General features: G+C 37.8%; 1 protein-coding gene across 18 annotated transcripts in view; it reads left to right on the top strand.

Moving 5' to 3' along the window:
• ANKRD44 (ankyrin repeat domain 44) overlaps positions 1-24,208 on the top strand; it is a 348,870-nt gene that overhangs the window by 302,319 nt on the left and 22,343 nt on the right. For 8 of the 18 annotated variants that reach the window (XM_023622274.2, XM_023622273.2, XM_070241447.1 and 5 more), the window contains 7 exons: positions 4,302-4,389; positions 11,245-11,328; positions 12,373-12,518; positions 12,999-13,081; positions 15,238-15,320; positions 16,382-16,473; positions 18,812-23,102. In XM_023622274.2, the coding sequence (XP_023478042.1) occupies positions 4,302-4,389; positions 11,245-11,328; positions 12,373-12,518; positions 12,999-13,081; positions 15,238-15,320; positions 16,382-16,473; positions 18,812-19,056 (821 nt within the window). In that variant the 3' untranslated portion in view covers positions 19,057-23,102. Of the gene's footprint in view, positions 1-4,301; positions 4,390-11,244; positions 11,329-12,372; positions 12,519-12,998; positions 13,082-15,237; positions 15,321-16,381; positions 16,474-17,258; positions 17,558-18,327; positions 23,103-24,208 lie in introns of those variants that run through there. The other 10 variants (XM_023622278.2, XM_023622276.2, XM_070241460.1 and 7 more) reach the window with 4 other exon arrangements.

The raw sequence follows: 24,208 nt of genomic DNA, 5'->3' as shown, positions 1-24,208 counted from the left end.
GTAAAAATTCACTTTCCCCCTGTTTGTTAATCAGTAACACATAAGTCCTAATCAGAACTTCAAATGAGCTGAAATTACAAGTTTCAATCAGGGTTTCTGATCTACATGAGATCAGCAGAGATCCTACAAGAAATTAAAATAATACAGCTGCAAACAAAGAGAATATGATGTAATAACCTGTCACCACTGACTACGAGTAGATGCATGATTTGTCTTTTGGCATTTCTTTTTCATATCTCAAGTCTCCCACTTATTTTGTTGCACTTATTTGAGAGATTTAAAAATTTTTATTTCACTTAAGTGAAAAAGAAATGCACGCTAATCGTAACATTTCAAAAATACTGAAGTGTCTAAAGTTGTTTCCGTGTCCAAACTCACTTTCTGATGTAATTTGGTGTGTGTCTTTCATAATTTTTCCCTTGAGACTATAATTAAATACAAATATATGTGCATCTATGTTTTTAAACTAGAATCGTGTAACATAGTTCTAAAACTTTCTTTTATTATTATTGTTTGCTTAGCATTCTATTGCAGATACCTTATAAGTGAATATGTATCAATACAGATTGATCTTTTTCATAGTTGTATTATTTCATAGCAGATAGATAGATGGATATAGACGTATAAATGTACCAGAATTTATTATTTATTCAACCAGATGCCTGTTGATGGACATTTAGGTCGTTTTAAGGGCTTTTTTCCTTTTACAAACAATGCTGCAGTGTATGTGTTCATATTATGGTAGCTTGAATTGAGTCAGATAAGTTTCCAGAAGTGAAATTATTGAAAAGAGGGCATGTATATTTTTAAATGTTCATAAATCATACCATATTACTTTGCAAAACAGAATATCATATTTTATGACTCTACCAAACATTTGTATAAAACTTACTATTTCCCCAAGCCTTTGCCCACCCAGGATGATATCTATTTTTGTCAATTTGAAGGGCAAAAAAAGGGTATCTCATTATTTTAATTTGTATGTCCCTGTCTAATTGTGTATTTCTTTGGGTATTTGTGTTTCCTCTTCAGGAAATTACCTTTTCCATGTATTGCTCCTTTTTTTTCTATTGAGTTATCTTTTCTCATACTTTTGTTGGAGTACCTTGTCTTAGAGATATGAATCCTCTGTGTGTTTTGTGTGTTGCAAATGTTCTCTCTCAGTCTGCTGTCTGTCTTTGTTCCTAATTTGTGATGTCTGAACTTTGGAACTTTTATGTAGCTGAATCTGTCAGATTTTTTTTTATGTATCTAGGTTTCCAGTCTTGTTTAAGAAGGTCTCCTACTCTTAACGTTATATGGATATTTTCCTGTATATTTCTTACTCTGCTTCTATATTTTTCCATTTTCAATTCTTCTATTAAGGTTTTCACTGAGAAACTATGATTGTTAGATCCAGAAAGATTGTCTTGGTGCTGTAGCGATAGTGATTTAAGACCTTTCGTTACGTTTTCGTTACAGTCCTCATTTTGTCATTGGTTCTGGCCTCAATAAGAACCGAATTTTCTGCTCGTTCAATTGGTTTCACTCTCTCCATGCCGCTGGCAGATTGTGATTATTTTACAAACGAATGGATGAGGGCTCCCTAACCCCCACCTGGATCAATCTGTGAGATCTCTCTGGCACCGGAAAACCTTCAGGAAGGGAAGACACACTAAGGGCGTTGATTATAATGGCAGGCGACAAACCTGCCACAGACCACCTCCTCTCACCCGGAGTTGGGTGGGGTGGGGATGCCGTCTCTCTGTTCTTAGGCCTCTCCAGGTACAAGCAGGGGAGGAGCAGTCCTCCCCTAAGCAATTTACTCTTCCAGTGCAGTCTTCTTCTAGGTTCGAGGTTCAAGCTCCCTTGTTCTCAGAATACCCTTCACTGAGCACTTTGAAATATTGAAAGTAGCTCAAGGATCCCCGGTCCCGCCTACACAGACCCTTAGACTGAGATTCATACAGTCTCCAAGAAATGGTACGTGCAGGTGCTGCCCTAAGCTAGGTCCTTTGCGGGATTCATACTAATAGAGGGGTCAGGTGTCTGAGACTTTTTGAGTGAGGGTTGGATATAGCTGGAAAGCTAACAGTATAACTTGCATTAAATTAGGGGATTTTTATATTCGTTACTTTATATGCTTCTTAATCCTCCTGAAGGCAGTTTCACCATTTCTCTTTTTGGGGCAATAAAGGTTTGATTGTATTTTAATACTTAACATTGTCCAATCTATGTCATTCTGAGGTAGATATTAAGGGAACTCTAACGAATTTAGCACTGAGTTCAGCCAAGAAGAGGTTCCAGGATAGCAATCTGTGTTCCAAAGCCAAGTGGCTTTGTCTTCTTGCCTTAACAGTTGTACCTCACTTCACAAACCACGTTTAGATCCTTTACCAAGCAAAGCCTCCGCCATCCTGTGTCATAGATAGGGCAGGTATTCCTAATCTGATTTTCTATATATGGGAAACTGAGGCTCACAAATCCCAAATGTGTTGCGTAAGATCACAAGCAGACAGAGCTAGGGCCTTACTTAACTCAAATTCAGTTGATTTGGAAACTACTTGTCATTTTATTGAAAATAATTCCTAACCTTCTTTCCTCTACTTATTAAAAAATTAATTATTGGACCCATACTATTTGCCACAAACTGTTCTTGGTGCCATTTTAAACACTTATATAGTGTTTTACAGTACATAACTTCACCTGCCTTATTTCAAATACTATTTTTTTATTAAGGTTATGAAAGTTAACATCCTTGTAAAATTACAGTTGTACATCGTTATTAGTCATGTTGTAGGTGCACCACTTCACCCCTAGTGCCCTCCCCCCACCCCCCTTTCCCCTGGCAACCACCGATCAGTTCTCTTTGTCCATATGTTAACTACCACCTATGAGTGGAGTCATACAGAGTTCGTCTTTCTCTGTCTGGGTTATTTCACTCAACATAATACCCTCAAGGTCTATCCATGTTGTTGTGAATGGGACGACTTTGTCTTTTTTTATGGCTAAGTAGTATTCCATTGTATATATATATACCACATCTTCTTTATCCAATCATCAGTTGCTGGGCACTTAGATTGGTTCCATGACTTGGCTATTGTGAATAATGCTGCGATGAACATAGGGGTGCATGGAACTTTTGGAATTGCTGATTTCAGGTTCTTAGGATAGATACCCAGTAGTGGGATGGCTGGGTCATAAGGTATTTCTATTCTTAACTTTTTGAGGAATCTCCATACTGTTTTCCATAGTGGCTGCACCAGTTTGCATTCGCACCAACAGTGTATGAGGGTTCCCTTTTCTCCATAACCTCTCCAACATTTGTCACTCTTGGTTTTGGATATTTTTGCAGTTCTAACAGGTGTAAGGCGATATCTTAGTGTAGTTTTGATTTGCATTTCCCTGCTGATTAGTGATGATGAGCATCTTTTCATGTGTCTATTGGCCATCCGTATATCTTCTTTGGAGAAATGTCTGTTCATGTCCCTTGCCCATTTTGTAATTGGGTTATTTGATTTTTTATTGTTGAGTTGTGTGAGTTCTTTGTATATCATGGAGATTAACCCTTTGTCGGGTAAATAACTTGTGAATATTTTTTCCCAATTAGTGGGCTGTTTTTTTGTTTCAATCCTGTTTTCCCTTCCCTTGAAGAAGCTCTTTAGTCTGATGAAGTCCCATTTGTTTATTCTTTCTATTGTTTCCCTCATGTGAGGGGTTATGGTGTCCGAAAAGATTCTTTTGAAGCTGATGTCAAAGAGTGTACTGCCGATATTCTCTTCTAGAAGACTTATTGTTTCAGGCCTAATCTTTCAGTCTTTGATCCATTTTGAGTTTATTTTAGTAAACGGTGAAAAAGAATGGTTGATTTTCATTCTTTTACATGTGGCTGTCAAATACTACTTTATTTCCATCACATCTTCTCCCCTTCATGAGGATGCATAACTATAAGTGAACCTATTCACATGGATGAAAGAGAAATTGTAAATTGGACAAACTGGAATCAGTTAGCATCTATCTATCAAGAGCTGAGAGTATCAAAGAATCTATTCTGCTTGCAAATGAGGTCTCTTTTCTATCTCTTTCTTTCCATCAGACCATCTGGCCTTCACTGTTTTATTTCTTCATTATGTCTCAGAACACCTGTGAGCATAGTTAATAACATTTTGGCATTTTGTGAACTTTATTCCATGGAGAATGAACATTTAGCTAATTCAGGAAAAATCATAAGCCAGAATTTCTTCAACTTAATGAAAAAAATAGATTGTGTTGAACAAAATTTCTTTCTGGGAAACTCTCTAAATTCTTTTGATTCCTTGCAGGTAATGAAAACTGTATAGAGGTACTTTTGGAGCAAAAATGTTTTCGCGAATTTATCGGTAATCCCTTTACTCCGCTGCACTGTGCAATGTAAGTAGAAATTCTGGAAGTTAATGGTGTTGCCTTCATTCTTTTAACTACACATGGAGAAATTGCCTTTTAAGGAAGGAAAAGCTGTTAGATTAGAAATAAGACTAATGTATTCCATTTTGGTGCTAAAGGCCAATAGGTCTGATAGCAAAGTGTGGTCCCTAATGTTAATGACTTTCCAGAAGCTTTCTGTGAAATGCCATGGTTCCAAGGAGGCTCACGTACCACCTTAGGGCAACTACATGAAGGGGTGGACTGAGGGGCACAGTACACACCATGTGAAAAGCTCTTCAGATGTACCTCACATTTGTCTGCCAAATTCTAAAAATAAGTTGGGGTTTACAACCATATGCTTATGGATGATTAGAAAGACATTTTATACCAGGAAGACTTTTCATATCTTATAATTCTCCAATCTTCATATCTTCTAATTCCAATCTTCTATGTTGTAAGTTGTTTTTTGGTAAATGTAATTTTGCTCCAGTCTCAGAATGTGAGCTGTTGTTCAGAGAGTACAGTGACTTTAAGGCAGACTTCCATGGTCAGCCTGGGGGCCCTCGTCTGAGTGCTTTGTCTTTGCATTGTCTTTGGGCTTCTCGAGAAGCTGGGTCATTTGACTACAAAGATATTGGAGGCATAAAGTGGATCAATAAAGAAGGGGTAGGAGATAAAGAGTAGGAGTGATTTTAAATCTGAAGGAACCATGTCTTTTTCACTTTGGTATTCCCAAAATACCTGGGATGATGCCTTGTGTAAGTGGATGCAGTAAATTCCTTTCTGGACATCGGGGTTCTGAAGAAATGCTGGAGGCTACAGAGTGTGTGCCATTAGACCTGTTAAAACGATTAAAGACAATTTAGGTGATATAAACAAACTTTATTTAACACTTAATGAAGCAAGTAGTCTTCACTCTCAAGAGTTCAGAGAACTGCAAAGTGTGGCAGAAGGCAGGAAGCTTTTCCAAGATAAAGAATGGGGAACAAGGAAGGGAAAGAATAAAAATATCTGATTGGCTGGGGTTACATATCTGGCGTTATTTGAGGTATCGTAGGAATGGGACGATCAGCCGTGTAACTTGGCAATCACAGCTTGATTACGTAGATGGGCTGACTTCTGGACAGATGGAACATTTACAAAAACATGAAAGCTAAAAGTTAAGTTTCATTTTGCTGACGTGGTTTCCCAGGATCAATGGTGCCCAGCTTACTGAGGAAAGGTTAATTTGAGATCAGTTTGACAGTTCCCACTTTTTGGTCAACCTCTGGTGAAGCAAGAGGTTTGAGCAAAGATGGTATTCCAAGTTACTCTCAGTGACCATTGCTTCTTCAGGTCCCGGAATATATTTCACAGGAGACGATATCAAGTTCGTTGTTCCATTTGGAAGGAGACCATTTGTTGGCTGGCTGCTGGCTGTGTACACACATTTAAAACTCTTGAGAGAATGCAACAGACCAGGGAGATTATTATTATTATTAATAGTAGAAGTATTCCTAAGGTTTGCAGGATGCTCCTGAGCCAAAGTTCTCATGAACCAAACCAGCTAGAATCAAATAAATCAAGAAATGACCCCAAAGAAGAGGATACTTCTTTAAGCCGTTGGCCTTTTGATATATTTCGTGTACCTGTGTCTCCACTTCCCCAGAAGTGTTTATCTAGTGAGCTTGTTTCAGAGAAACTGAGACATTAGAAATCAGAAAGAAGTCTGTGATTGGCGGAACTACAGGATCACCAGCATTGTAGCAAGTCCAACAGTAGGTTAGAGGTTGGATTATCCTCCTTTGCAATGGCCTGAGATATATAAACAGGTCGGGGCAAGGCAAAAGGTAGACAAAAGAATCATAAAGACCTTCATGGTGTAAGAATTAGGAAAAGGATGGCCAGAGAGGGAAAGAGGAAAGTAAAGAAACATTCTCGATCTGACGTCTTGGGAGAAAGCAATCTACTTCCATGTCAGCTACTTCTTTTCCTAGGGCATTTGATTTTGAGGTCTCTGGCATTTACACAGGACTAGATGTTAGGTGGAGCCTTCTACAGTTGTGAAATAGGCACCCAAGGTTCAACACCTGTAATTTGGCAGCAGTATCAGTGGTCAAGAGTACTTGGTAGGGTCCTTTCCATGAATCTCACTTATGCAAAAGCATCAGAGTAAAACAATAACTGTCTGCAAATAACGAAAGACTTAAAAATCCCTATAGTTAAAAATCTGATGAGAGTTCATTATAATTGAATTGACAAAGGACTTTGGTTATTTCTGAGACACACAAAATTTAAGATGATAACTATAATTATGACTGATAATATTATACCAGGATATATCAGTTTTTTAGGAATTTTATACAATTTCTGGAACATATTAATGACCCTACAAATATAACTTAAGAAAGGTAGTTAAACATCACTTTTTATTTGATGCTTCCTATGTAATTTAACATCAAATAAGCCTAATTAGCTTAACATTTCGTTTTATAAGGAAAAGAGAACAAATCTTTTGAGATGTTCCAGGAGCCCTCTGGAAAATCCCGAAGTTAGTTCAAGGTCAAAAAGACTTCATTTTGAATTTAATTTTTGGGAAGTTTGTAAAAAAATATCAAAAGGTTTTAAAACACTTGATCAAGTAGGATCATAGGTCACTGTGAAACAATACTTAGTTATCCATTTAACTAAAGTGACAATTGAAGACTAAAGATTAAAGATTAAAAACAGCAACAGCAACAAAACCCCTTAGCTCTTTTAATGTTGAGAAGACTGGATTTTCTTAAGTAATGAAAGATCTGTTAAATACAGCATGAAGCACAGTAAATTATTTTGGTAAGACACTAAATCTTTGCTTTCCAGGCAGATTAGTTAAAAAGTAAAGAAAAACCTTTGTTTACAATTTCTTATTGAGCAGACCGATAATCTAAAAAAAAACCTTAGTCCTTTCAACAAAGAGAAAATCAAATTTTAATTTTGCACTAGTTTACTTTTCATATTAAAACTCATTTTTTAAAAACTTAAATAAATCCATTCCAATCTTGGCTACACATAAAATTCCTTTCCCAAGATTCCTTTTCCACAAACCTACTACAACTTTTTTATATCCATTCAGATTTTGTCCTATTTTTTCCCCTCTCTTTCTCATTCTGGAATAACCAGTAATTTTATTTTAGGAAAAAATTACTTTCTGTTCTCCCTTAACATCAACAACAAAATAACATTAAACAAAAAATGTGTCCTTCTTACCTTTTCTTGTCCAAAAATTGCAGTCTACTTTCCTTACCTATTTTTCATATACAGTTGTTTTCTTTCACCCTTATTATTTCTAAATAGTTTCAATTGATTAGAATTCTTAACCCTTAGACTCCTTAATTCCTAGTGCAAACTAAGAAGTAAGCAATTGTGTACTGTCTGTAACACTAGCAGTCTATGGATTGGCAAATTTATAAATACATATCATAATTTCTAGAAGTATATTCTTCCTCATAGTAAATTTTTCAGTGTGGCACAAAACATGTTCACTAATAGACCCAAATATCTTTAGTTCCTCTGTAAAAGGAAGTCAAAAGTAGATAAACCTATGTTCAGTAATTCATGTTTCAGTATTTTATCATATTTGCAAATGATCTAGATATCCAATGAATATTCATCATTTAACTTATCTCAGTATAATTTTAAGGTTTCAAGTTACCAAAAACATATTGGAGGGGCTGGCCCGGAGGCATAGTGGTTAAGTTCACACGCTCCACTTCAGCGGCCCAGAATTTGCAGGTTTGGATTCCAGGCACAGACCTAGCACCACTTGTTAAGCCATGCTGTGGCGGCATCCTACATAAAAATAGAGGAAGATTGGCACAGATGTTAGCTCAACGACAATCTTCCTCAAGCAAAAAAAGGAAAAATTGGCAACAGAGCTAATGCTCAGGGCCAATATTCCTCAAAAAAAAAGAAAAATTTGAAAACTATTTTTAAGTAGACATACCATAAAGCATAATTATTGTTGGAAAGTTTATACTTTTATCTTCCTTACATCTATTTAATTCACTTGTTCTTAACAATTATGTTTAGATTACACATGAAAATTTCATGAGATATTAAACAGCTAACCATTGTCTTATCTTTCTTGCTGACAAATTGTGTAACAGAGATAAATGAGCTTATTTGACTTTTAGTAAACCTAGGTAGAATAAGAGTTGTATGTTCACGTTATATTTAATGCTAATAACTTTGAAGACATACCTGTTTTAATGAAACCAACAAACTTAAATTAGTTTTTACTTACCGAAGATTAACCTAGATCATGTGAACTTGTAAAATATTTGTGTTAGTTTCTATATTTCTGAGAGTATACTTGATTTATATAAGTGCATAATTTTCTTTAAGCCAATTAAATAGAGCTCTTTACAAATTAATTTTAGCAGTACCATCCAGAGGTAGAAAAAAACACTTATCTACAACATACATACATAGACATATGTAAACATACAGACAGACATAGAAAGAGATCTTATAGCTTTTAAAATTTTAGCCATGAGACAGGTATGATAATGCAAAACTCGCTAGTTTTAAAAGAACAGTTGGATCCAAATTATGTTTCTGGTAAGAGAAATAAATTAAAGTTAGCAGCTCAGATAGCTTAAACTTTTTACTAATATTTGGGGAGAAGACTTTTAAGATTTTTCATCCCTCTAGATTTTAAAAAGCCTTTTCTTTTTTCTTTCTTCCTTGTGATAAGAATTATCTCCCTGAAGTTTGCATTTCAAAGAGATGGTTCTCAGTTCCTAGAGAGGATGAATAGAATATTTACACCTCAAAGGCACAGGGAAAGAATCCACGTTTCTCCAAGAAGAACTTTTTTTTTCCTAAGTCCAGAATTTTTACAATACCTCTAAGCCTTTTGAGATGAATCAGGGAGGTTTGGGGGTTTGTAAAAAGGTTAGGTGGGCTTTTTCTGTTCTTTAAAGACTCAATTTTTAAGACAAGAACAGTTGATTCTAATTCCTCAAAGAAAGGAGTTGACTCGCCCATCCAACTACATTATCTTCAGTTTGCCTCCTTATGTAAAGGAGAGGATTAGTCCTTCAATTAAGATAGAAATCAAAAGATTCCTATGTTCTAGATTTAGAGCTGTTTGTCTTTGGAATGTCCCCTCCACCACCACCACTCCAGGTACATAATTTCATTTTCAATTAGGGGAAAAGGCCTAAAAAGAAGTTCCTATCAGGCTCTGAATATCAGCTTCCAATTTGGCCAACTTCTGACCATAGAGCTTCTTTAAAAAAAAGAAAAAAAAGTCTTTCAAATATCTTGTCAAGTTTCAGCTGGGACAAACAATAAATATTCCTGGCAATATTGAACAATCCCATGGATGCAAGAGGCATCCACAAAGATGGTACAAAAGATACTACCCTCCCAAGATCCAGAGTCACTCCCAAAAATAGCCAAAAGAAAGGACTTAGGACAAACAAGAAGACAATAGCTGTCCGTGGAAGAGAAAAGGATCACTAACCAATGGGTATCTCAAAACCAAATTCACAATAGTCTGATTTTGGAAAGGAAGGGACAACATGAAATTTACCTTTCTCTCTCGACTGGGCACTACAGAGATCTGGGAGAGCTGACTCTGGTAGGAATTCTCACCCTTTGCCAGCTTCTGCTGGTTTTCCCAGGATCTCATCTGCAGGCTCCAGAATGAGTGGGGCTTAAAGTAAAGTGTAGCCCTGGTATCTATCAGAATTTGGCAAGGTTTTTCCATTAATTTTAATTTTAGTTTCCCCTGGGCTGTTTAAAGGAATAACTGGTATCACTTTACTGGAGAACACTGTGGAGTCCTTTCAACCCTGGGAGGGGCCAATATGGAGGCTCTCCTTTGAGGGTATTTATGGGGCATTTGAGTTGGTGCCAAAGGATTTGCACAAAAGCTTCCGGGACAATCTTTTTTCCAGTATCCCAGTTGATTTCAAATGACCAACTTATCCTAGCACAGGGGTCTTGAATTTAGGTGGCAAGAACTCTAATAGCTTTTAAGTGCTCGACCTGTGCCCATCAATTTTGCAGATTTGGCTCCCGGGATTCATATTAACAATAGGTCTATTACTCCTTTCATGAGAAGATTTCTCTATAGTGGAGGACGCCCTAATGGCTTTTAATGGTCCACCTTGTGCCCATTTAGATTTTGAGGTGCCATTGGTCAAAACAGTTTGAATTTCTTGTCTTGATTTATTTCCCCAAGTCCCATAGTGGTTTATGTTCTGGACCTACCTTGAGGTCCCTGTTAGTCCTTTAGCTGCTGCCACCTGCTGTGGAACTCTCCTGGAACATTTCCCGGATCCCAGAACCTTTCTGGGAACTTTAATAAACCTCTTTCCTTTAAAAAATTTTGGATCAAGTTTGTTTGGATTAGAGAGCTCCACGCAAGGAAGCAGAGTTCAAATCTGAGTGTGACTTCCCACGGCGCTTGGTAACGATGAGAGGCATGGTGAACTCAAAGACTTCGCTGGGCACGTTGCCCATGTGTCTCGTCCCACAGGCCATTAGTAGTCAGTTTCAGATCCCATCCTTGTCACCAAAACTCTTAAAATGATTAAAGAAGACTATTTAAGTGACACAAACTTTATTTAATGCTTCATGAAGCAAGCAGTTCTCCGAACTCTTGAGAGTGGAGACTACCCACTTCATGATATATTAAATTAAGTTTATTTGTATGACCTAAATTGTCTTCCATAATCATTTTACCAGAATATAGACCACAGATATTTGCATCAGGTTTTTTTAATGCGTTGGATTGTTAAATATATAGTGCATAGGAAGATGGAGTAGGAGGGAATATAATTTTTTAAAGAGAGAGATTTTAAAATTTAAATTCAATTTTCATTTTAGAATAAATGACCATGAGAATTGTGCATCATTGCTACTTGGGGCCATAGATTCCAGTATTGTCAATTGTAGAGATGACAAAGGGAGGTAAGTGATCCTAAGATGGCATGCTTCTTGTCTTGATGAATCTTCTTGTCTTGATGAACCACTCAGCTTTGCTTTGTGGTTGCAGAGTAGCCATACATCTATTTTTTTCAATTGAAAAAGTAGTATATAAGCATGGTTTTTAAAAATTAAATACAATAAAGGGTATATAATTAAATTACCCTCTTAACCCAGAAGCCCTAGCCTCTTCCACCGTGAAAGCCACTTTAAACTGTTCTTTCCAAATTTTTATATTCTCCCAAATATTTTCTATTCATGGCTACAAACATATATAAAAATATGTATGCTTATATTCTTTTATGCAAACAGGAACATTCTATAGCAAAGTTCTGCTTTTAGTATATGTTGGAGTCTTTCCATGCAAGAACATAGAGATTCACCATATTCTTCTTAAAGCACATATTATTGCATTGAATGCATATACTATGATTTAATGAGCCTGCCTTATACTGAAGAACATTTAGGTTGTTTCCAATGTTTTGCTACTTCAAAGAGTGATGCGTGAACAATCTAGCACATGTGTCTGTTCACATGACCAAATATATCTAGGAGATAAAGCTCTAGAAGTGGAATTACTTGGTTAAAAGATTGACAGTTTTTAATTTTGATAAATAATACCAAATTGTCCTCCCAAGGAAATCAACTATCCACATTAGATGATGTGGGCTTGTTTTTTTAAATTTAAATATCCAATTACCTACAAATTTAAGGTTTAATTTTCAAAGTATCTTTATCAAAGATGAGAGAGAAGTCACTGGAACTCAAGATTAAAGGGTCAGTAAAGATGCTAATTTCATTATCAGGGCCACCACTTACACCTCCCAAATCTAGGGGGTGCCATTCACATAGCTGACACTTCAGTGTCCACCCTGAGTGGACTTAAGAGTGGGCCTGATCATTATCTCTGTAAACTGGTAAGTTTTAAATCCCTAGGATGACACCATGAACATGTTTCTCGGGCATGTACAGAAAGAGGGCGTGTTACCTTTAAAGGAAAATAAAATCCTATTTGTTTTAAATTGTTAGGACACCGCTTCATGCTGCAGCTTTTGCTGATCACGTGGAGTGCTTGCAGCTTCTTCTGAGACACAACGCTCAAGTGAACGCAGCAGACAATTCAGGGAAAACAGCGCTGATGATGGCTGCTGAGAATGGGCAGGCAGGCGCTGTGGGTATGTGCTCGACTTGTGGCCTTCACATGTGTGCCTATCCAAAACTAAAGCTGTGTAAAGTTGAGATATCAGTTATTATCTTGGTATATACATGTAAAAAAGACCAACATTGTCTTTAAGCCACCTGATTCTACTTGCTAATTGACTTCAGTCCCCTGTTAACTTGATTAGTGGAGGACCTTGTCAAAGTGAGCCAAACTTTCTGCAGTGAAATCTTTCAACATTTAGAAACCAAATATAACAACAGAATCATTTACCTAAAAATAGCAAAACTGTAAAGACAATTCAAATTAATGCCTATAGCCTTTGCATTTGGATAGAATAAATAGGACAATAGATTGCTCCTTTTTCTTTAAAAACATTAAACATGATTATGTGAGCTGTACTAATTTAAATATGTTATTGTTTCTCTAGTGACTTCCTCAGCCTGCGTGTAATTAGCGTCTAGTCTAAGTAACTCTCTTTTGGCTTTTCCTGTAGATATTTTGGTGAACAGTGCCCAGGCTGATCTGACTGTGAAGGATAAGGACTTGAACACACCCTTACATTTGGCTAGTAGTAAAGTATGTAAATGAATTTGAAACAGTGTTACTTAGTGTTGTAATAATAATAATGCCACTTAAATTCTGTCTGTCTGTCTCAGTTGTGTGTATCATGGCTCTTAATTAAGATATGCATTTTCCCAGGATGTTGTCAACTGAGTGGAATGGAAGGGGGAGAAGCAAAGGGCAGACCCACACGGGGCAATGAGGGTGTGCCTGTCATGGCATTGGCCACTTGCGTTCTTGCTCCAATCTGTCTTGGTGCTGCCACTGTATCTGTCTCCATGGTTGTAGTACCACATTTTGGTTTTAAACACAGGTTAGGACTTTAGTTATATGGCTTCGAAAATATGTGCGGTTCCACTTGTTTTCATTTTGTTCCATTTGAAGACATTGTAATAACACAGTCAAAAAATACTCTTCTATGAGGCAAATGTGTTCATGTGCACTTCCACCCTCTCCCTTTTTTTCCTGGTGCATGGTTCAATGCAAAGAATGTGTGGGGTTTTTTAATAGCATTGTGTTCACATGTAGCTCAGTGTTCCTGCTTCCATAAAGGATAAATGATATGTGTAAAAATATATGATTTTACAAAAGTGGGATCACACTATTTTATAACCTGCTTTTGTTACCGAATCATATACTGTGAATATCTTTCTTGTAGACATCCTATTTTATAGTGTTTTAGAAGATGTGCACCATTCCACCTTAGGAATGTGGCATCCTTTATTCAACCTATCCCCTATTTTTAGACATTTGCTTGTTTTCACATATATGCTACTATAAATAATGCTAATTGTAGAGAAATCTCTATTTTAAGAATCTTTACTCATTCCTTTAAAATAAATTCCTAAATGTGAAATTATTGAGTCTAAGGCAATGATCATTTTTAAGACCACATCTCCCCCTAATAAGGTCATAGCTGGTTACACTCTACCAGCAGTGTATCAGAATCAAAACTCCATGGACACTTCTAAAATCGTATTTAAGGGTCTTCCTTATAAAGCGTTAAGTATGATGCCACTTGATACCAGTGATGGTGGGTGGTTTATCTCAACATAGTTATAGTATTAAAGGTGTTATGAATACCCAGTGGTACCGGACATCTCAGCTCTTCCTTTCTTTGGTTGCCTTTTCTCACTTCATGCTCTGGGAAGCCCATGGAAACCACAAAAAGTGCTCAGTTTCATCAAGTTCATTTCAAGGTGTAGTGTTTTTGTGAGTATATGTGCAGTGCTTTTCAAACTTTATTGTGCAAATAAATCACTTGAGGCTCTTGTTAAAATGCAGATTCTAATTTAGTAGGTCTGGGGTGGGGCTCAGATTCAACATTTCTAACTCCCAGGTGATGCTGCTCTTCTGCGGGCTATACTTTGAGTAGCAAGGATTTAGGAAGCCATGACTCCTTAATAGGGCCTAGGCCTGAAATCTTGAAAGGGTCTCTGATTGATCAATTGATTTTTTTTTTAAAGATTGGCACCTGAGCTAACATCTGTTGCCAATCTTCTTTTTTTTTCTTCCTCTTCTTGCCAAAGCCCCCCAGTACATAGTTGTATATTTTAGTTGTGTGTCCTTCTAGTTGTGGCATGTGGGATGCCGCCTCAGTGTGGCCTGATGAGCGGTGCAGTGTCCACACCCAGGATCCAAACCAGTAAAACCCTGGGCCGCCAAAGGGGAGCGTGTGAACTTAACCACTCAGCCACGGGGCCGGCCCCTCAATTGATTTTTGAAAAGTTATCAATCATCTGTTGTCATAAGATATAGAGAGATTTCCCCCCAGAAGGGGGAGGAAGAAATGAATGAGCTTTCATGAAAAAGAGTCTCTGCATAGTGTAAGGCGGTAAACGACTGTGAGTGATACAGGTACGAGGTGTGATGGGAATCCCAAGGAGAGATGGATCACCGAAGTGCTATTTGAAGGTTTGAGGAAGGACATGGGACTTGACTTATGTTTAGAAAGTAATGTTGAAGGATTTAAGGGTTTAAGAATCTTTGAGAATCTGGGGCCCTTTAACTATTTGCTTTTTGCAAGAAAAAAGAATTACTCAGAAAATAACCTTATAAAATGTTTTTAGGCAGAGGATATACATTTTAAATTTAAAGCATAATGAAGTGACTTTTCTGAAACTGTTCTGTGTCTCTGTCCTATGTTTCTTATCATTATTTTTCTTTATTAGGGTCATGAAAAATGTGCCTTGTTAATACTTGACAAGATACAAGATGAGAGCCTTATTAATGCAAAAAATAATGCACTGCAGACGTAAGTGTGGCTCCTGAAGTTTGACTCAGACCCAGATTCATAGTCATTTATTCAAAAACCATTCAGAGCTTGCTGTGTGCCAGGCTAGAGCTGGGGAATGTGGTGGTGAAAGGCACAACCTGGCTTCTCCTTCATGAAGCTGACAGTCACACAAATGCTGACCATGCTAGGCATTTCTAGTTAGAATGTTTATTTTGATATGCCTTCATAGAAATTTGTGAAGCCTGTGTTTTTCTTTGCTGGTATTCCTATGGTAATATTAAAAATTTAGTGGGCTGTTAGAAAATCTTACGAGATGACATATTTGGGGAAACTATTTGTATGAATGTATTAGCATTATGTATTCTTACTGGAAAATGACAGTTTTATAAATCAGGTTCCCAGAATATATTTGAAGAGTTTCTATGCTATTTGTCTTAATTATATTTTAATATAATTCAGTGTAATCCTCAGCGTGAAAGACCTAAAAGCTACTTCATTTTCCATTTTAGGAAATTACTTACACATTTGTTTTAAGGGCAAAAGAATATTAAGATTTCTTTTTCATTAAGATTCTGAAGTAATGTATAAGCAGAAGAGACTGGGTTTGACATTCGTTAATTTCTTTAACGAATTCTAAATTCAATAGAATATCATTCAGTGCATTTAGTAATAATAAAGGTTTGAGATTACATATATCAGTATTATTAGTACCACTTCTATTGATGAACTGTGTGAAACAGTGATTCAAATGCTGGAGTATTTGAAAGCAAGGGGTAAAGAACCTTCTAGAAAACACACCAGAGCTTGAGTTCTTCCTCCGGCTTCCTATTTACTGTCAGTGAGGTTTTTGAGATGCAGACTATTTGTAATATCTGCAGAGAAATCTGGGCCAACACCGGAGAACAGTTGCATCATTGGCACCTGGAAAAGATCTGGTCAACAAATATCTTTTTTTAAAGTAAAAAGATTCATGTACCATTTATAGGTTCTTAAGTACTTTCTTCCTTTTAGCAACGCAAAATGACACACTCTCACACAAATAGGAATCACAAGTGACGCTTGCTGTTGTCCTTTCTCAGCCCCCTGCACGTTGCTGCCCGCAACGGCTTGAAGGTGGTGGTTGAAGAATTGCTGGCAAAAGGGGCCTGTGTCCTCGCCGTGGATGAAAATGGTAAGTGGAAAAATTGAATAGTCCCAGCAGGTGCCTTCCACATGCTGTGAAGCCAGAGGAAAATGAGAAAGATAGGCGCTAGTTAAAAAGGTAGTAAGGATTCTCTCCCCTATGGAAGTTCCCCGTGTGTGAGAAATCAAACAAGATGCTTTGTTCTGTCTGTCTTCACAAAACACACAGTCCACCTGTAGCCCACCGGTGCCTTCCATTTTGCATGTAATGTCAGCAGCTGGTCTCTAACTCCTCAGCTTGGTGGTTAAAATATTTTAAACACACTAAAAAGCTTTCAACTTGGCATTCGAAATTCTAACTGCATACGCTGAAGAGTTAGGGATCACACGTCATTAGTGCATGCTCCAGGGCTCAAAGAAAAGCCTAGGTCTACGTATTTCAGTTCATTCTGAGATCAAACCTTTTTTTTTAAGAACAGATCAGAACTCATCTTCTTAGTATGGATATTTAGGGAACATGAGTAAACATTTTTAATTAACATCTAGGCTTGAAAGCTTCTCTTGATCTATATATAATGTGCCTTTTCTAAGTGAACTAACTCTTAACAGAAGCTTTCTACTCTGCTTCCTAAGAAATTTTGATAGTTAATGAACACTAGAATTGTATGAAACTACCATTTTAAGCACAATGCCTATTAACCTTGGGGAGCAAAAGAGGAACTTCTGGATATTTATGAGTTAAGTAATTTTTTAAAACGTGGCATTAATTTTGGCATTTAATTAAAGTATTATAATAAAATGTATTAACATAACTCAATTAACTGCTTATTACAGGTATTGGAATTAGCAGCTCATGCCTATTTCTCGGAAGTAAGCAGCCACATGACATCAGTAGCTAACTCCTATTAGTTTTGGTTTTGCAGCCCCATTTATCCTGGCATGTACCCTGCTCTGTCCCCAACCTGACTCATCTAGGAGGCACAGAAAGTTCTCTATTTCTCCGTCTTCTTTCTTCCCGCCTTACCTTCCCATACCCTCTGATCACCACTATGTAGATCTTAGGCATACAGAGGCCCACAATTTTTCTCCAAAATGATCAAACAGACCAGAATAAATTAGTTTTGCCTCTCTCCTGTATAAGTCTGCTGCATCTGAGGCTTGTCCAGCCCATGGTGACCTTAGGAACAAGAGCCCTGGGCCATGGAACTGCGGCCTGTCTCAGAGCTTAGCTGCACCCCAAGGCCTGCAAATATTTGGGGCCATTTTGTACAGCATACAATCCTAATGCCTTTACTCATCACCGACCTCTGTGGAATGGAGTGTTAAGCTCTCTGTCCATTCTTGTTGGTTTTCAAACCAGAGAGAGGAATAATCTGTTAAGGGGGGCATGGCGAGGGTCAGGTGCTAATAAACAAAACAACAAAAAGTAAAGGTTTTTTGAGCCAGTTCCTCTGAATAAATGAGTGAGTGGGAGTAGGAACTGTGGTCAGCAGAGAGGACAGCTAACCCTTTCAGGCCAGTAGAACAAAAGGTGGATACGGGTAACAATTAAATGAAAGAATGTACCTACCTCCCATGGCAGGTACTCTATGCGTTGAGATAGCATTCTTTTCTGGACCAGACGCATCAAGTCTAAATGAGAGAGAATGACATAGCTCTACGGCAAACATAGCAATTTTCTCACATCTGTTCCATTGAGGACTGGGGACTTTGGTTGGTGGTGTTGCTATTTTTTTTAAATTCTGTTTCCTTTAAATGGGAGTACATTTTTAATTACAAACAGCCAGTGCCTTCCTGTGTCTGATCTGCTCACATGATTCCATTTTTCTAGAGCAAGTTAATTGGTGTATACTTTATATAAAGTACATATAAAGTGACAAAACTGCCTGACTCACTTTTACAGACATCTGGTTTTCTGTGTCTTTTCTAATCGGACACACGATTACCTGCAATGGAAAGTCCTTGTTCTCAGAATGAGAGTGCCCTGGCCCCAGCCCCAAGTGCACCACGTGCCTGTGCTCTCAACTGGAAACACCTTCCTGGTTGTCCTGTTGCTGTTTGTTGTGGAATTGTGTCCCACCCCCAGCCCCTCGTGTCTCTGTTCACTAGATGAAGACTGGAATCCTGCCTAACTTCGGACAATATAGTGCTTGTTGTTGTCGTGTAAGCTGAACAAAACCCAAAACCCCTCCATAAAATGTCTCCCCCCCAACCCCTCCAGCGTCACCCCCAGCATGACTTGTGGAAGTAACTCTTCCTTTTGCCTGGCATGATTTCTAACTCGACATACATCTCCGCGTGTGAGGTCGTAGGAGATGTACTGTGGAATGCTCACCCGCCTCTGGATTTCCTGAACTAACCACTGCCTTGTCTGCATTTACGCCCAGGTCATACCCCGGCCCTGGCTTGCGCTCCTAACAAAGACGTGGCTGACTGCCTGGCCCTCATTTTGGCTACCATGACTTTATCTCCTTCCAGTGCAATGACGGCTGTCAACTTCGTTTGTTTTAAAAAAGACAATTTGAGCAGGACGACCCTCTCCAATCTGGGTAGCATGGTTAGCCTCTGCAGTAACAACGTAGGCTCGGAGGATGGGTACAATGAAAATGATTCTGATTCCGAAACGTTTTGACTTTGGACTGTAGAAGCTTTTCCTTGTTCAACCATGTTGGAGGAAGGGAAAGAAACTTGAATTCCAGGTTTATGTTGTATTCAAGTATTATTATGGGCCCAGGCTTCCTCTAGAAGCCAGTAGAGAAGCAATTAATCAAACTGAAGGAGGGCAGCTAGGCTGGAGGGCAGAGCACTCACACAGACGGGCCCCGATTTTGATTTGTTTCATGTTTTCCTTAGATCTAAGATGCTCCTGTGAAAGTCTACCTCTCACTTTAAGTAAAGAATAAAAAATGCATTTAACTCTTTCTCTTTGGGGATAATGCACCGAGAGGGAGCTGTTCTCTATAGATATTTTTTTCATGTACTCACTTGGCAGTGAGTTCTCAGAAGTATATCAGTGTGACATTCCTGTCCCCCCAGCAGGGGACGGGTGGATAGGGAATGCCGCAAAGCTCTTCTCACTTTGATGTTTACCTCCTCACTAGAAGCCAAAGGTAAAGAGGTGTTCATCTTCAGAAATAATGCCTGTAATAATCTTTTTAAGGGAGTCCAATTATTCATATCCTCTCTATAGTAAGCACTTAAATATCCAGAACTTCTTTCTGAGGATTTGTGTTAAAGGTGCCAGATGAAGAGAAAAATTCATTGAAAATGGAACTTGTTTTTTTTTCATTTAACACACATATGGCACCCAGTGCTCCCCATAACAAACCTGTGACTAATTTTCACCCGAGTGATTGAGTCCAAATCTAATAACATTTCAGATGAAAATTATATTGCACCAAGAGTTTGAGACATGTGCAAATTTACTATGAAACTACCCTTTATTAATTCGTTCTTAAATCAAAGTACTAACGTTTAAAAACATCAGAACCATCAGCATTGTTTATCAATAGTAAAATGTTAAATGAGCTTCTCAGTCAAGGTCATGCCAAGTGAGTCAAAGTGTGACTGCCAAAGGGAAGAAGGAAAGTGAAAGCAGGAGGTAGAAATGGGTGACATGGAAATTAAAGCCAATTGACGGTTGCTTGATGATGAAATCAACATGGTGAATACTGTGTCTGCTCCCTCTGCCAAAGCTTCTAGGTCAAATGGACCCCGTTCTGCACCTGGAATAGCTGTGCAAAAAGAAGAATGAGACTCTCTAAAAATTATGCACATATACACGCACACATATATGTATATATATGTCTGTCGTTCATCAACCAGCTATACATGAGGACCAAAATGCTTCAGTCTAAAATGGAAGATTCAAATGGTTTTCCTTCAAAATGGAAGTGAAAACTGAAGTAGCTTTTCTATGGAGTTAAAATGTAATCTTTTGCGTAACAGTCTTTGTTGTATTTTATATTTCTTATGACACAGATTTCTAGTTGATGGCTTAACATTTGTAACTGATGATGTGTTGACCACGGCTTATTTTTTTGCCAAACTAGAGAAAATGTTCATATACTTTTGATGTAAATGTGTTTCTATTTATTTGAAATGAAACAAATGCTGAGGAAACATCCATTGTTTGTTCTCTATTTTAATTGCTATGTGTCTTACTTGGAATAACAAAAAAGCAGAAAAATACACAGGACCCTGCCTGGGCTGGCCAGCAGTCCTGGGGCCAAGCCCAGTGTATCCACTGCTAAGGTTCCAGCCAACCCTCAAGCTCTTCAGATACGTTGGAGTGAGGTACAACACCCATCCATCGGTGAGCCCCAGGCTGTAGCCACCTTATAGCTTCGAGGACACTGCAGTACTTACGCTCTTGTGCAAGATGAAAACTGAAGTGGATCATGTGCACAAAGGTGGCCCAAAGAAAGATACAGAAATTATTCTAAATCCACTGAAAGTCTCACATGGTCTCGGTAACCCAATGGGAAACTATGCCTGTGTGTGGGCACCTATACCAAGAGGAGAAATAAAAATCACCAGCTCAAGTGCTATTTTCCACTTTGGGGAGAGACAAGAAAGAAACAGGTTGCTTTAGGGCAGTTTTCTCTGACGTTTTATAAGCAGTTCTGTTTTCCTCCTGGAAATTGCTATTTTATAGTGTGAGATTTTTAAAACAGTGTTCTATCATATCTGGATCAAATGCAGATACAGTATTAGATTTTTCATCTAACTGTAAAAGACTTTAATCTTACTCTTTTAATATCCTGGATTTAACTAAAAACTCATGTTGGGTTCTTCACAAATGAGAACTTGTTCAAAGGACTTATAGAATCGGTATTAATTTCACTGAAAATTTTTGACACTGCTACCGTTGTTTTTTTAATTCTTGGCATTGTGTTCCTCTCCTTCCTCTGTCCTTTTTGTTTAGAGACAGTGAATTTTTTAAAAGTAGATAAATTGCTGATGAGCAATAATGACCTTATCTTTACCAAAACACTGAAAATTAGGGAGATCCAGTGCTGAAGAAGCATGGGATACTGCGTGTCTTTTTCTAGAAGTGATTGGAAATCTTGCTCAGTTGGCATTTAAAGCAGCAAATGAAATGCCTGCTTTAATGGTAAAGCAGTGCTAACATTTCTCCTGTAGAGTAGCACAGAGAATAAGGAATGTGGCAGCAAAGCAGTGACGCCGGGTGACATTGTCTCCATGGAGCTGCGATTTGATTCCCCCCGCCCCACCCCGCTGTCTTACTGATAGAAAGGAGGAGGACAAAGGAACAAAATGAAACCATGCCCACTAGAGAACCGTTCGTTGAATCCAGCTCTCTCGCTCTCTCGCTCTCCTGCTCTCCTTCTATTTCTCCCTACCCCCAAGACCAAATTTTTCCTTTAAGAAATGACTTTAAAAACTATGAGTTCTGTGTTTTTCAAGTACATCTCTTAGAAGTAAAACTAGATTGGCAACTTGGCTTTCTAAGAAAGAAAACAGAAAAAATTGTGCTTTTCATTGAGTCTTGTTGTTTAGTGCTTTTACCAAAATGTGTTATTTTTAGATTGTCTTTTAATCACAGCCACAGGGATCATGTTTCATCCACTTACCTGTGCTCTGTGTCTGCCGATCCTCGGTAAATACATCACTATCTCCAAATTGCCTAAAATCTGCTATGATTCTACAGTAAATAGCTCAGGGGACTTCTATTTATCACTACTAAAAGGGCACCGTAGTATGTTTTGGTACTTTAGGCAGCAAACAGCTGCTTGATTTCTTCTCTTGTTATGAAGCTAGAACAAGAACATCGAATGGATTTGCTGCACTAGTCATTCTCTGTACTGTTGAGCAACTTGGTTTGCTGATCTGTTGCGTTGGTTGAAGAACTCATCCCTTTTTTGTCTTGTGATATGAAGTTAGAGTGCCTTTTTATATTTGTATATTCTGAAGACGTTCTGTGAAATGTTTTGTATTTTTTTCATTTGAGTGTTATCAGAGCAATATGATACCAGTGACTTTTCATTTCGGCCTTTCTTTGAAGGTATAAAGTGTCTTTTTTCCTATTTCCCCTCTTACCTGCTTTGAAATGAAAATGAAAATGCTGAAGTTTTTTATAGGAATTATGTTTGATATTGCAGTGCTAAAATGCTTTCTTCTTACCAAACTGTAAACCATAGGTCAGTGTTATAGGGGAAAAGCGTTTTAAGATAGTGACAATCTGAGTGTGTGTATAAAATGTAATTCTATGCGTTTCTTATGCAGTGATCTAAAAATTCAATGCAAATATCATTTCTTTGGTAGTTTTGTCTGCGTATTTTATGCTTTAGCATGTGCAATATATCTTTGCGAAGCACGATGATACAAATCCGGTGCCAGTGTTATATTTTGCATAACATATTTGTAACAGCATAAAGTATTGTTTGATGATTTCAGTGGGATTTTGTCTGTAATGTTTTCTTATGTAAATTGGAGTTGAATGACTCTGGTAAATGTCCTGACTGTAAAAATGAGGAAAATGATTTTTAGTTCAGTGAGTGACTTTGAACCAGTCTGAATCTTCTCAAGCACAGTTTAATACTTTTTCAACTACTGAATGCTAATAACGTAATGAAGTGCATAACTGTAATATACTGCGGAAGTGCATTCAGATGGTTATTTTTACAAATAAAAACGGTACAAATATTGTTGCAATTTGTGTTGCCTTTAATTTTTCCAATTTATGCTAATTTTACCAATTATTCTGCTAATTTAAATCTTCATCTCCCGCCAAACCCAAATTAACCTTAAATTTTGAAAATATATAATCAAGATAGAAGCGTATCTCCAGATTTGCTGTTTCTGTTTCTATCATCGCAATTAGAGAAAAAATTTCAAACTTGTGTGTTTGTGTTTATTATAGTTATACCTCCAACTTTCTCCATGAAGGATTTGGACTGGCTTGCAACAAAACACATGATAAACTACAGGTAGAAAAATTAGGACAGGAAAAAGAATACAAAAAAAAATATGGGAACCATAAAATTTAACACAGTGACTGTGACTGAACTTGAGTTTGCTCTAAGCTTCCTTGCAGCCAAAGTAAGAGGGGAAATGCGACTAACTGTATAAATCCCATATATCTGAAGGAGGAAGCCGGCTAGGGCCTCAAAACGGTGAAATCAGCCATGCTTATCTTTGTTGCTGCCACCACTACCCTTCCACTGGTTCCAAGCAACACAAGATTCTTGTACTATTTTTAAAGTTATCCACAGAATTTCCTCTCCATCTGTCTCACCATTCACAATTTCTTCCCTTTAGTAGTAACCTCAGGGACAGTTCCTAGAAGCACTAAGGAACAAATTCCTCATGATGGAGTTGCCAGCTGATGAGAAAGAGATTTTGGGGTGGGGCCTTCCTGAGTCCCTCACCTCACAGTGTCATAGAGTGTTAGCAGTTCTGAGAGTCTAGCCCAATCCCATCACCATATTTTTCATCAAGAAACGGAAACCCAGAGAAATTATACAACTTGCTGGAATTTGTATAATTAGTGATCTGAATACACAACTTGTGCCTGTAGATGTTCTCTCCCCTGTGCCATCCTGCCAAATAGTGTTTTGTGGTGGTTGTTGGTTTCTCCTGCTAGGGATGTTCAGGGAGCTTTTGCACTGTGCCATGTCTCACTGTTTATTCAAATATACAAATCTGACTTCTCACTTTTGAAGACTGTAAAGCATGAATCATACCACAGGTGAGTGCTTCCCATAGTTTAGAGCAGACTGGACACATTAGATATCTAATGCTGTATAACAAATTACCCC

Source organism: Equus caballus, chromosome 18 (assembly GCF_041296265.1).
Source record: "Equus caballus isolate H_3958 breed thoroughbred chromosome 18, TB-T2T, whole genome shotgun sequence".
NCBI classification, from domain to species: domain Eukaryota; kingdom Metazoa; phylum Chordata; class Mammalia; order Perissodactyla; family Equidae; genus Equus; species Equus caballus.
The sequence above is the reverse complement of the archived record's forward strand: the minus strand, read 5'-3'. Positions and strand labels throughout refer to the sequence as shown.